This window comes from Primulina huaijiensis, chromosome 9 (assembly GCF_012295235.1).
Source record: "Primulina huaijiensis isolate GDHJ02 chromosome 9, ASM1229523v2, whole genome shotgun sequence".
NCBI lineage: Eukaryota > Viridiplantae > Streptophyta > Magnoliopsida > Lamiales > Gesneriaceae > Primulina > Primulina huaijiensis.
Window position 1 is genome coordinate 409,146 of NC_133314.1, and position 13,701 is coordinate 422,846.

The window sequence follows — 13,701 nt, forward strand, 5'->3', positions numbered from 1 at the left end:
AATGGTACGAGATAATATTATTTTAAACAATGAATCATGGTTGAACTAAAAAAAAATCAAATCATATTTCTTACAAAAAAAAGTTTGACATATTTTAAGCCCGCAAATCAAGACACTTAACATAACAAAATGATAATTTTATTGAGAAATTAGCCAAACTACAACACCAAATATCGATATAAATCCAACAATAAACTATACATCAAATCCTTGTATTTTTTTTTAAAAAAATACCAATATAAATCCAACAATCAAATATACACCAAATCCTTGCATTTTTTTAAAAATATACAAAAATTCTTTTGTTCATCCTAATTTTTCAGACCATCAATAACAAGCTTATCGTGAAATAATACTTCTTCGGCGTTTGTCTACGCTTTCGGCCACCAAAATTTCTACGTTTTTTCTAGATAATTGTCTTTTAATTCTAAAGTCCATGGTACTTCTTCACAATTTTGAAAATACTTCTTCGACATTTGTCTACTATGAATCACATTATTATCTTTCGTAAATGTAAATACAACAGAGTTTTGGAGATTTAGTGGCCATTTGAAAGGATTCCAAATAAACAATGAGAATATGAGATTCTTCGGCAATATGCAAACCTGACTGATACGTATGCATGAATCAATTAACTTAGCAATAGAGTTTGATCAATTCACTAGCAGAATCACAAGTCGCCAATTTACAGCTTAAGTAAGCGTCAATGTCGATGTATGTATACATGATGAAGATCATGAGTTGCATCATCAGAAGTGAGACCTCTATGATCAAGTATCTCGCCAATGTCGATGTATGTATACATGATGAAGATCATGAGTTGCATCATCAGAAGTGAGACCTCTATGATCAAGTATCTCGCCATGCAATCTAAAAGCCTCTATCAAATGTCCATCCCTGAAATATCCAGCAATTAATGTATTATAAATAAGTATGTGCGGTGATATGATCTTTTTCTTCGTCTCTTCCAGGATCTTGAGAGCATTTTCCACAAGTCTTTTGTTTCAAAGACTAGAACCGAGTGTGTGATAACATTCAGATGAATATTCTTGATTAGCATTTCTTGATAGAAATATGAAGCCATAATGATATTTTCTCATTTAGTAACCTTTTTATAAAAGCGATGTAAGTTTCCAAGCCACCTTTAATATCCTCTTTCTTCATTTTATCAAATAAGTCAAGTGACAACAGGTCGGCTTCAGGGTAGGTTGGCCAAATTTGAGATTCAACCCGCTTATCAATAGATCCGCCCACCATATAGTCTGAACCTTACCGCTTGTCAATTTTTTTTCCAAATGTAAAAGAAATTTTTTTAAAAATTAATTAATCATTAAATTTATTTTCAAAATTTATATCAATAATATTTAGTAACAAATTAAAATCTGCCATTTTTATGCAATTAAAAATTCATTAATAATTTTAAAAAAAATGAGTAATTACATGTTTTCATATTAATATATATTTATTTCAATTTTAAAATATTATAAAATAAAATGATGATTAAAATATTTATTATTAAATATAAGAAAAATCAAAATTATATTAACAATATATATATTTATTTTGTAAATATGTATGGTACGGGTCCGGATAAAATCAGGACCTGCCCCAAACTTGTTTAGTCAGACCTAAACATTTTTATTGGACAAATTTATTATGGAGTCTGGTTTCGATCCCATCCATTACCACCCTAGAAATGTATATAATTAGGGGTGAGTATTCGGTCTGTTCGGTTACCGACCGAACCGAATTAGCCATAATCGAACCGAATTTATCCATAATCGAACCGACAAAATTAATTTTCATAACCGATAAAAACTGAACCGAATTAAAATTGGTTAATTCGATCGGTGACCAAATTAACCGATTAGCTTTAAAAAAATTTGTGATTTAACTTTAATTATATATGTAATTTTTTTTGAACACTACAGTCTACACAAATGCATAAAAACATAAAATCACACATATCACAAATGTATAAGTTTTATTTGAACACAATTAATACATGTTTTTTTAATAAAATAACAAAAATGGACGGACGACGTCTCGACCGGTGATGAGAAATGGATGGGGCAGGAGGATGAAGTCAAGAGTACTGGAGAATAGAGAAGTGAGAACGAGAAAGTCAAAACATTTATAATTAGATTAGAATTGAGGTTGATTTTAAAATTAAAAATTTAAATATATATAAAAATTGACATATAAAAAAATTATTAAATAATAGTATTTATTATATCGGTCAATCGATTTCAAAATTTTGAAAACTGTAATCGAACCGATATAACTGAAATTTTTTATTTTGAAAATCAAATTTCCAAAATGGCCAAACCGAATTTTCGAATTGACTCAGTTCGATCGATTAATTCAATTTAACCGAAATCTTGGTAATCTCTGTACATAATATAATAATAATAATAAATTGAAAAAAGTTCCAAAAGAATCAACGAGGATGAAAAGATCATTTTACTACAAGTCTAGGTCTTTCTGAGGATTACGCGCACATCTCAGTGGAGGAGCAGCTCCTTCTTCTGCTGCAACGTTTCTAAGGTACTCGAAACCCTAACCTACAACTACTGCGTTTGATTTTATTCTTCGAGATTTGCTAATCTGGATTTGTTTATTCGTTCATTTGTTCCGTTTCATCCTCGCCTCGGGGGGAATTCGAGGTCCAAACCGTGTTGTCATTAGTATTTTAGCCGTCGGTTGTTCAAATTACCACTTTTGTATTTCGATTTACTTAATTCGTTTTTTGGTACTGATTTGGTTGGAGTGATAGTACGAGCTTTAGGTTTTCTTTTCAATCAATTGATTGGATACGTGCGCGCGCATATATATATTATTTGTTCTGTAATTAGCACTTGGTTGATAATCGTTATTGTAATTGGGGTTTTCCGTCTCAGTTACCGGTAAGGAATCTGGGTTGTTTTTATTTCAGTGTCCCTGTTGTTTCTTGGTATGGTATTTTGATAAGCTGGGCATATTGTTTCTTTGTAGAAGTTTTGAGGAATATGGTGGTTTGGTGTTAGATTAGATAATACATGGGGAATATCATCTACAATATGGGCTCTCAAGATCTGACAATGTCGAATAAGGATGCTTGTGTGTTTTTAAGAAAATTTTGGTAGATCTGCTAACTCGTTTTCTCTGTTGCACACCTGTAGACATTATTGATTTGGTTAAGTTTGCAAAGTTGGAACATGGAGAAAACAAATAAGAAAAGACCTCTAGTGTTTTTAGATGTCTCTATTGATGGAGACGTTTACGAGAGAATGGCGTTCGAGGTACTGTTGCTTTTTTAACTCAAAATATCTACAAGTCTGTGGATTTTCATTTCAAGTTTAAACTCCATCTTCAATCTTTCAATTCTTCACGCAAAAGAAAAGATGTTTTTAACCTCTGTCATTGTCTTCCGCTGGAATGCAGCTTTTCACTGATGTCGCTCCAAAGACAGCTGAAAACTTCCGCGCTCTTTGTACTGGTAAGCGTTCCCTTTTGTTTTGAATTTAACCTATTACGCCAATGATAATAGTTACTTATAAATCATCTGCAGTTTAATGTAGATATGATGCTCTATATTTTATCTCAATATATAGATATATTTTTCCCACTATTTACGTGCTTGTTAAATTTCTTTTGGGTTTTAGAAGGCTTACAATATTCTCTTTAGATGTTGAAAATCTGAATCCTAATTAGGTGGTTCTTTGTTCTGTTTTAGAAGGATGAGATAATCTTCTTGAATGTCCAAATCTGATAGTATGAATTAGTTTGATTAAAAAAGCTTTGATCTGTATGTGCATGGATATAAATCCTACCGTGATACGATCTACTAACCTTTTGATCTCACATGTTTCAAATAATTTGTTTCAGGAGAAAAAGGTATCAGCTCTAAAACTGGGAAGCCTCTCCATTACAAAGGAACCTTTTTGCATCGTATTGTCAAAGGATATGCAGCTCAGGTATGCTCACTTTTTTATTTGTCCTTTTAGTCTCAGGAATGACGAGCTTAATGCGATCATTCTGTGGTTGTGTAGTTTTGCCAAGTATAAGTTAGAAGTGGCCTTTATCTTTTAGCCAAATATGTTTGTTTATTATGTGACAGGGCTGAAGGTCATGACTGCCTTTCTTGTGATATTGTTTGAGGTTCTATTTTATGGGTTGTCCATTTTTAGAATACACTCTCCTAGCTTAAATAACTTGGCTTTGTCTATTAGTTTATTTTTTTCTGAAAATTGATTGACAGTCTATTAATGTTTTGCAGGGTGGGGACTTTCTTCGGCAAGATGGTATGTTCTCCGAGTGGATAGTTCAATGTTCCAGTTTCTCTTTTGGTTGTTAAAGTTGAATCTTGTTTCACTTTTCAGGCAATTTTGGAGAAAGTATATACGACGGAAGATTTCCAGGTGAAAAACTATACTTCTCTCATTATCTGTTTTGTTATGTTGTTTATATTTTGGGTTAGAATGAATGACCTTCTGCACACGTATATCTGTCATTCTTGAATCCAATTTGTGATTCATTCGATTATATTAAGTAAAAAAGACAAAAGCAGGCCCATTCATATATTTCTTTATTTTCATATTCTTTTTATCTTGAGAGCAAGTGGGTTTCCTTTTGTATTGCCTGTGAAGGTTGAGGCTGACTTTGATCTTATTCTCGCTGCATTGGAGCTTCAATTCAAATGATATTGACGAATGGTAGGGAATCTAAATGTCTTGCCTGCCTTATATGTCTTCTATATTTGTTTTGAATCGTGGTAAATTCACTTTTCTTTGGCATTCCTTTTATTTGTTTTTCACAAATTTGACAGCAAACCTTCAACCGTGGTTTATCTCAGTAATCATCGCCCCCTTTTACTCGTGCCTTACCTTTGAATATGATTTCTTGAATTTTTGGTGATGAATAGAGTTGGGTGTGATGAGCAATGTTGAATGTATGAATTCGAAGTAATGTAGCTTTTTCCGATCCCAATCAATGGGACTTTGGATAGTAAATTTTAATGTGTTTCTTTGCATTTTTTGATCTTTGTTATTGGTGAACTTGTCCAGCACTCCTTACCTGTAGGCTGTATGTTGAAGAATTTTTTCATTGTTGAGTCTAGCTTGAGGTGCTGAGGCATAACAAGCTTAGATGTTGGCCCTTGTTCGTTTAATGGTGAAGCAATTCCTTTTTGAATTATTCGGTAATTGATGTGACTTTTCTATTGATTGAGATGTGTTTCATTGTTATTTGTTAACCTCTTCGAAGTCTGTGTTTATAACATTATACGATGACAGGGAAGCTTATGCACAAATGACAAATATGTTGTTTGTGGAGTTTGATTGTTGTAAAGTTTAAGTTAGTTATCCCCACCATATCTTTCAGGGGTCAAAGATGTATTGCTGCTTTTTGCTGTCCTTATGACAGTTTTGTTAGACTACAATGCACACCATTTTCTCGAAAAGTTGGATTTGGTGTTACTCCGATGGGCATTTGAGGTCGATAACTAATGTCCTCTGTAATAATTATTGCTATTTTATTTGTAGGAAGGTGGAGCTCCAAAATTGACCGAATGATGCAGCATTTAACATTTAATCATTTATTTGTGTGAGAAATTCTAATGGAACATTCAATTGGTGTTAACAAATATGAGCCATTATGCATGGGATTGTTGCTCTGTTTTCTGTGGTTTAGTTTGACTGGAGAAAGTTAACAATGCACTGCAATCTGGTTTTGTTTTCATGCATGCATACGAGAAACTTGGAATTTGACTGCAGCTTGGGATTTGAGAAGCTAACGTCATAAGCATGTGAATTATTCTAACAGAGTTACTATTCTTGCTCGAATGTTTACAAAGTTGGAACTCTTTATATTTCCCAGATGAATTTCCGAAGCTGAAACATGATGGACCTGGTTTATTATCTATGGCAATTGCTGATCGTGAAGAACGTGGCTCACTGTTCAGTATCACCTTAAAAGCTGATCATCATCTTGACAGGTTTGTTTGTTTTCTCCATCTGTTAGCTCTTTGATTATTTATTTATTTTTTAATTTGCTACTATGGAAACTTGTTCATTTTTATTTTATGCCCGCTCTTGTGACGTGTCATTAAGAGATATCCTTTCACCTCCAGCGAAAGTGAGTCTTAGTTATTTCTTGAAGGATGTGAGGATACATGGAGTAAGGATAAGACCGATACCTCTAAGTTATTTGAACTCATGGAGCGAGGGAAGTACTCAGAGAGGCTAAAGGGAAGGGATGATGCGACAAGGAAACATGGTGGTGAAACAATGAGGTGCAACAAGCCATTTGAGAAAAGAAAAAAAAGGTTCAAGAACTGGCATGAAGTTAGAGACCGAGGATCGTATGAGCTATATAAACAAGCCAAGAGAATCAGTGTTAGAGCAATAGGAGACGCTAATAAAAGAGCTTATATGAATTGTATGATAGGTTAGGTACACAAGAAAGAGAGAAATATATTTTTAAAATAGCGAAAGCCAGGGATCGAAACATTAAAGACTTTAGCGATGTCAAGTGTATCAAGCATGAAGATTGTAAAGTTTTAACGCAAGATAAAACTATCCTAGATAGGTGGAGAGATTACTTTAAAAACTTACTTAATGGGAAAAGTACGGAGGATTTAAGCATGGTAGACATGAAATGCAAGAAGTAAGACACAGTGTTCCATCGTAGAGCTAGTGCTATGGAAGTAACAGAGGCACTGAAGATGATGAAACCGGGGAAGGGAGTTGGACCGGATGATATACCAATCGAGGTATGGAAGTGTCTAGGGGAAGTTGGGATCCAATGACTGACTAGACTCTTTAATAGGATTCTAGATACTAGGAAAATGTCAAAATCTCGGAGATAATATTGTAGTATCAATTTATAATTATAAAAGATATATACATGACTTCTCAAATTATAGAGGGATTAAGCTTATGAGTCATATGATGAAGCTGTGGGAGCGAGTGATAAAGAGGATACTTAGGAGTATCTTTATTGTATCAGATAACCAGTTTGGTTTTATGCCGGGTAGGTCTACAGTGGAAGCTATTTTTTAGACAAATGCAGAGAAATATAGAAAACAAGTGAAGAGCCTGCATATGGTATTTATCGACTTAGAGAAAGCGTATGATAGAGTGCCTAGAGAATTAATCTGGTGGGTACTTAGAAGGCAACATGTGTCTCGATGCTACATCGAGATCATTAAAGATATGTTATTAAGGTGCCGTAACTAGTGTTAAGTTTGTTGGAAGGATGTCATGTGAATTTCCTGTGGTTGTATGAATTCCTCAAGGATTTGTTTTAAGCCCTTACCTCGTTGCTTTGGTCATCTGACGGGATATATTCAAGATGAGGTACCTTCGTGTATGTTGCTTGCAGATGATAGTGTCCTGATAGATAGAACTAAATGTGTAAATAAAAAATTAGATAAATGGCATGAAGCTTTTGTGAGTAAAGGTTTTAGAACTTAATCGCTCAAAAACAGAATATTTATCTTGTAACTTTGTCCAGAATCTAGACTTATGTTATGATGGATGTATGGAAAAACACGCAAGACATAATTAGGAATGAAAGGATTGAGACCTATTTAGGTGTAGCACTCATAGAGGATAAGATTAAGGAGATACGTCTAACATGGTTTGGTCATGTGAAGAGGAGACCAAACATTGTCTCAATCTAACATATCTTAGATTGCCATGTTAAAGGAAGAAGTAGAATGAGGGGTATGACGTTGAAACTCGGATAAAGGTGATTAAGGAGGATATTTTAGATCTTGTTTTAAGAGATAGCATTTGGGAAATTCGCTTAGTTTGGAGAACTAACGTCCATGTAACCGACCCCGCAACTAGCGAGAATTTGTTATGATGATGATCTTTTTTACCTGTTGTGTCTTATTATTGCGATGCGTCGTTCAGAAATAAAGACCAGGTGCAGCGAAGCATGGCCCCTGGACCTGGGCCTCAACGCCTGGTTCTGTTAGACATGCACTTTACATGTTCTTTCACTTTACATGTTCTTTGGGAAAAAGGTTCACACCTTACATGCGCCATGGGAAAAGCTCAAGGTGCCTATGGGCTCCTTTTTGAGGGAGAAGATGCTTCAGTTTGTTTTGCCAAAATGAATAAATAAGTAAATAAAACATGGTTTTGAGGTGCTAAAAAATGAGATAAAATAAAAACCATATCACTCTCAACCTATTGTTACCAGTGCAACTTTCTTTTTAGTGAATCCACAAAGGCGCCAGTTACGAAAGCTCCATCTATTCCTCTCCCATTTCTAAAACTGCAATTGTGCTTCTGTGTTTTGTTTATAATTGAGCTTGGAATTCAGCAAGTTTTTGAGGTCTTATTTATGAGATTGGAATTTGGAACTCCATTAGTAGACCAATAGGACAACAATAGATAAGTGAGACGGCAAAGAGGAGAGAATAATTAATTTAGAGAATGGGGAAGGGTGATGTAAATAGGTGACAGAATAGTACCATATTTGAAGTGCTTCTAGACTCATATATACAATTATTTGAGTGTTCAGCAATGAAACAAAAAAATTGTGAAATAAATTTCGAACAAAGCACCACCTTTTTATCTTATTATTTTTTTGTATATTTTGTCAAAAATTGATATTTTATTCTGTTTTATATTTAGATGATTGAACTTTTGTTGATTGATTGATTCTAATTCCACTAGATAATTAATCTGATGTAAAATGCATATAGACAACAATTCATTAAATATTTGATTGTACTATGTTTAATGTTTTACTTAGTAAACATTCGATACTACACAACACATTTTCTTTTCAATCTGCATATTTAGGTATTGTTATCTTTCTGAGCCTTAGTTTAATAAAACACGTGCATTGACTTGCTCCTTTTTCCCAGGCCCTAGAACACCTTTGCACCTTGGGCTTTTAAAAATTTTGTTTTTAGTGCAGGTACTCTAATTTACTAGATTATAAGATTTAGCCACATTTATTACTTTGTTAGATGTTTTAAATGTAAAGTTATTTTTCCAATCCTTTTTTGTCTGCTTAGTTTATCTTTCCATTCCAAGCATAGTTGATAATGGGAACACCTAGACTCTGGGCAGCCAGGCGCTGCCATGAAGGGAGCGCTTAAGATGTTACACTGGTACTTCCCAGCAAGTTACAGCGGCTAATTTCTATTCTCTTGCTTTCTTCTGCAATATATTTCCAACAGCATATTTGATTTCTACTACAAATTCCCTTCTTTCTTTTTTCTTCTGCAATTTACTTGCTACTGCATATTTAATTTCTAAATCACTTCACATCCTTCGTAGCACTTTAATAACGCTACGCATTTACTAATGAACCTTCGATGTACATTATTATTTAGTATTTTGTGAAATTTATTTTCTGCAATGTTATAATTTAGTAATACTCACTTTATATATGTATATCATAAAAAACCATGTTTGGTGCACCTTACTTTGATATGGCCCATACCTTGCCTTGTGCCTCAGGCTCTACTACACCATGCGCCTTAAATTACTATGTCTCCTAGATTTGTTTCAACAGTACTGTTTTTGAACCAGTTATTTCAGCTATCTCTGCCCCTGTAGCATGAAATAGTCGAATTCCCTTTATGTGGTTGAATCTCCTTGGTTGCACATAGTTAAATGCTGATATTCAATTTTCTCCCTGGCCGTCAACATGTTGGTAATTTTTTATCTACAGGAAATGTATCGTTTTTGGTGAGCTTGTGGATGGGAATGATGTGTTGAAGAAGATTGAGAATGCTGGGGATGAAGATGGGAGACCTGCCGTTACTGTGAAAATTATTAATTCTGGAGAAATAAATGATGGTTTGTATCTAAAAACTTTTAATGGATATTCTTTGTGCCCGTGGAAAAATGTTCTGGAGTAACTATATTTATAACAATGTTGCTGTGTTATGTTGTATGAATTTTCTTTTGTCCCGTTGTTTTTGCCTTTTTCTTAGAACTATTGCGTTTGTAGTTGCCTTCGCAAGTGTCTCTCACTTTTCCCCCCTTTTTCCCATTGAATCGGTTCTTAATGCTTTCCTATGGTTTTCACATGTATTACATGCACACAGATAAAAGGAAAGGCAATAAATTGAAAATGGTGAAGGACGCCATGGAGGCAAACAATCACGAAGTAAGGCGCAAGGGGAAACACAAGAAATCTTCAAAAAGGAGGAAAAGGAGAAGACGTCATTATTCGTCCGAATCAGATAGTTCAACAGATACTGACTTGGAGTCTTCAGAATCTGATAGTGATTCTGACTCGGATGCATCCTCTTTAAGTGACACTAGCTCTTCTAGTGATGAAAAGCGTAAGAAGAGGAAGAGATCTAAGAGGGATAGACATAAACGTGGAAAGGGGAAGGATAGGCGACGTGAAAAACGACGCAGAAGACGAGATAAAAAATCTAAACGTAGAGCTAAAAGGTAGCAACTATATAGTCACATCATATTTTAGTTGTCTTCTGATATTTTGTTGATAGCGTATTATCAAATACTTCCCAGTTATTTGAATTTATATTTTAGTTGTCTGATATTTCATAGATGCTTAATCAAAATCTTCCCAGTTATTTGAGTTGAATGTGCCCAAGAAAGATATAATTTCTCTATTTGAGTTGAATATGTAATTCAGTTTGACTGCAAGTAACAATATTTCAGATTGCTGGTCAACATATTTGCGAAGACATGAAACTATATAATGTTGCTTCGTGAGTGCAGACAGATTATATCTGTGAATCTTGGCTCCACATGCTGGAGTAAACACTTTGGATTTCTGTGGTCTATAATTTAAAACTCGAATTTTGTTGTAATATTGTAGGGACAGTGTCTCTGATAGTGAAAGCAACAGTAAAAGTGGAAGTAGCTCTGAAGAAAACAATGATTCGGTTGGAGCTTTGGATAAGAAGCAGAAAAGTGCTGGTGCGATAGTTATTACTAATTATTTGACCTTTTCATTTCTTTTGTTGTCGTTTTTATTAGTTATGTTCTGCAATCTTCCTGTTGGCACCCCACCAAAGGAAATCAATCTTATCTTGTTGAGAATTGGGAAACTGCTACTGTAGATCATAGAAAGGGGGATGCAGCTGACATGTTCGATACGGAAGAGGGTGAATTCCCCATGGAGAATGGAGAACATCAAAACAATGGTGTTGGAATAGAAATGGGACCAGACAGAATTAATGACAGACACCCTGATGTAGTAGACGATGGTCCTGGAAATTCTAGGTGCATAAGCCCTTTCTATGGTATTACCTCCTTTTATTATTCTCTGTCTTCCAAGTTCCCAAGGTTTATTGCTAGTTGATGCATAGGAGCCGAAGCTTAAGTCCTAGAAGAGCCACGAGTAAGAGTATGAGCTTAAGTCCTCAGAGAAGTGCTGGAAGAAGTCCTAGTGTTGGTGCAAAGCATAAAAGGAACAGGAGCCCAGGTGTTAGCCGAAGTCCCCAGGTGCAGCAGATCTCTGGTAAGGGCAGAAGTACGAGTCCAGTTAGAAGTGGAAGCAGAAGTATGAGCCCAGTTAGAAGCCCCCCAAGAAGGCAGGACAGAAATGCAAGTGTGAGCCCCCCCGCTAGGTCTCAGTCGCCAAATAGTCGTAGTAGAAGTGCCACAGTTTCTCCTCCCAGAAGAAGAGTTGCGCGGAGCCCACTCAGAACTTCATCCAGGAGGTCATCATTGAGGTCGGCGAGTCGCAGTCCTGTGAGACCTGCTCGACGCAGTTTAAGCAGGAATTCAGGCAAACCTTCTCGAAGGAGTTTAAGCAGAAGTCCTGTTAGATCATCCCGGAGAAGTGTTAGCAGAAGCTCTGGTAGGGCACCCTCCAGAAGAAGCCCTAGTCGTAGTCCAGTGAGGGCACCTATCAGGACTAGGCGCCGAAGCTACTCAAGGAGTCCTGTAATTGCAGGCCGGAGGGCAAGATCACCCGTTTCTAATCGTGGTGGTAGTTCTTCAAGAAGCCCTTCTGCTGATGGATCACCCAAACGGATCAGAAGAGGTAGGGGTTTTAGTGATCGATACGCTTACGTACGGCGTTACAGGAGTCGCTCCCGCTCTCCTGATCGTTCTCCCATAAGGTCATATCGATATGATGGTAGAAATGATCGTGACCGGTAAGAAACAATCAGATCTCTCCTCCCCCTTGACTCAAGCTTCAAGTCCTGAATTCCATTTCCCAGAATTTCTTGATATTGTAGTTGGTAACTTATTGCCTCTATGTTTTTAATATTTGTTAGATATTCTAATTTTAGAAGATCCCCAAGGCGTTATCGGAGCCCACCTCGAGGAAGAACTCCTCCAAGGTACATGATATTTGTCTCCTACTCTTTTTTTGGTTTCCAGAATAATCTGGTTTCAAAATAGTCATAAGCTTTTTTAAGGATAAGTCGCAGCTTATGAAATTATTTTAACATTTCATTGATGCCTCTGAACTTGAAACTATCTCAAAATTATGTTGACTGTTCTTTCTTGCATTATACGTATATGCATTCAAGCTCATGCTTATATGGCATCATACAGATTTAGGGGAAGAAGAAGCAGGTCTCGTAGCCCCAGTGTGTCTCGTAGTCCAATACGCCACCGCAACCGGCGTTACAGCCGGAGTCCTGTTCGAAGCCGCTCTCCCGTGGAGAGGTATCGTGGGTCCCCACGTGGTGAGAGGCGAAGATCACCTTCACGTAGCCGAAGCCCATCTGCATCAGAATCCCCTCGTGATTCACAATCTCCCAAACGTGCTACAAAAGGGAACTCAAGGTCGTCATCTGGTAGCCCTCCCAGGAAGACAGGTTTGGTTTCTTATGGAGACGTGTCACCCGACTCTGGTCGTGAATAACCACATATCCACAATGATTATTATGGTAAAGTCTCTAGCTAGCCCAGTACTTTCAAACTTGTAGATCTTTTGTGAAATTTCCCTTCTCCGTTGATGTTCGCCCGTGCTAGAATGCTGGTATGAAATTTTATAGACGATTTCACTTGTGGTAACCGACACAGTCCTTGAATTAAACTTACGTAAGTGTTTGGGAGTGTTTTTAGTTGGTGGGAATCTGCCCTCGTTTGGAAATGTGCTACTCTCCTGATTGTTGTTTTTGGACCCATTTTATTTGTTACTAATATGATAAAGATATTTATCAAGTATACATTATTGGTTTCTTAGCTCCGAAAATATTAATTGATATACGCAAAAATATTGTGATTTTAAAATGCAAAATTTGGTTTATGCTTTTATAAATTTCATGGCCTGGTGGCCCTTACCTGCGCATCAAGGGCCTATAGCATTCGCCTCGGTTAACCATTGAGGGCCAAAGGGCCGCCACAATGTCTTACGTTAGGCGTACGTTGTTCAAGAGGTTAAGCTCCTTTTAAGGCTAAAAATGGATATATAAGACAATTTTCAATCAAATTAAATTAATAACTACCATTTTTTTTAAAAAAAAAGCTACCATGAATAGTAAGTAGCAAGCGAGTGAGTGTACGAGATTGCTCTTGTTCGAAAGTCCATTATTAGAGATACTTATATGCCAATGGTAACATTTCAATTTAAGACAATAAAAAATTCAAGTTAGTTCATATTTTGTTTGTGTGATAATTTGTTATCCTCATTTAGTTCATCGTTTCAATGATATATTTCATAGAAAACATATTTGATATAATTAATGTTCTTAATGTATGACCTAGAACGAAATAGTAAAATTAGAAAACACGTGACTTCAAATTTTGATAA

At 35.8% G+C, this 13,701-nt stretch overlaps 1 protein-coding gene across 11 annotated transcripts in view; it reads left to right on the plus strand.

Annotated features, from left to right (window-relative positions):
- LOC140984337 (uncharacterized) overlaps positions 1-13,115 on the plus strand; it is a 41,011-nt gene extending 27,896 nt beyond the window's left edge. For 4 of the 11 annotated variants that reach the window (XM_073451669.1, XM_073451668.1, XM_073451663.1 and 1 more), the window contains exons 2-14: positions 3,162-3,281; positions 3,424-3,478; positions 3,868-3,956; positions 4,259-4,283; positions 4,362-4,400; positions 5,857-5,974; positions 9,679-9,806; positions 10,058-10,412; positions 10,804-10,904; positions 11,003-11,210; positions 11,297-12,091; positions 12,215-12,280; positions 12,498-13,115. In XM_073451669.1, coding sequence (XP_073307770.1) covers positions 3,198-3,281; positions 3,424-3,478; positions 3,868-3,956; positions 4,259-4,283; positions 4,362-4,400; positions 5,857-5,974; positions 9,679-9,806; positions 10,058-10,412; positions 10,804-10,904; positions 11,003-11,210; positions 11,297-12,091; positions 12,215-12,280; positions 12,498-12,810 — 2,376 coding nt within the window. In that variant the 5' untranslated portion in view covers positions 3,162-3,197 and the 3' untranslated portion in view covers positions 12,811-13,115. The other 7 variants (XM_073451665.1, XM_073451667.1, XM_073451666.1 and 4 more) reach the window with 7 other exon arrangements.
- The last annotated feature ends 586 nt before the right edge of the window (positions 13,116-13,701 follow it).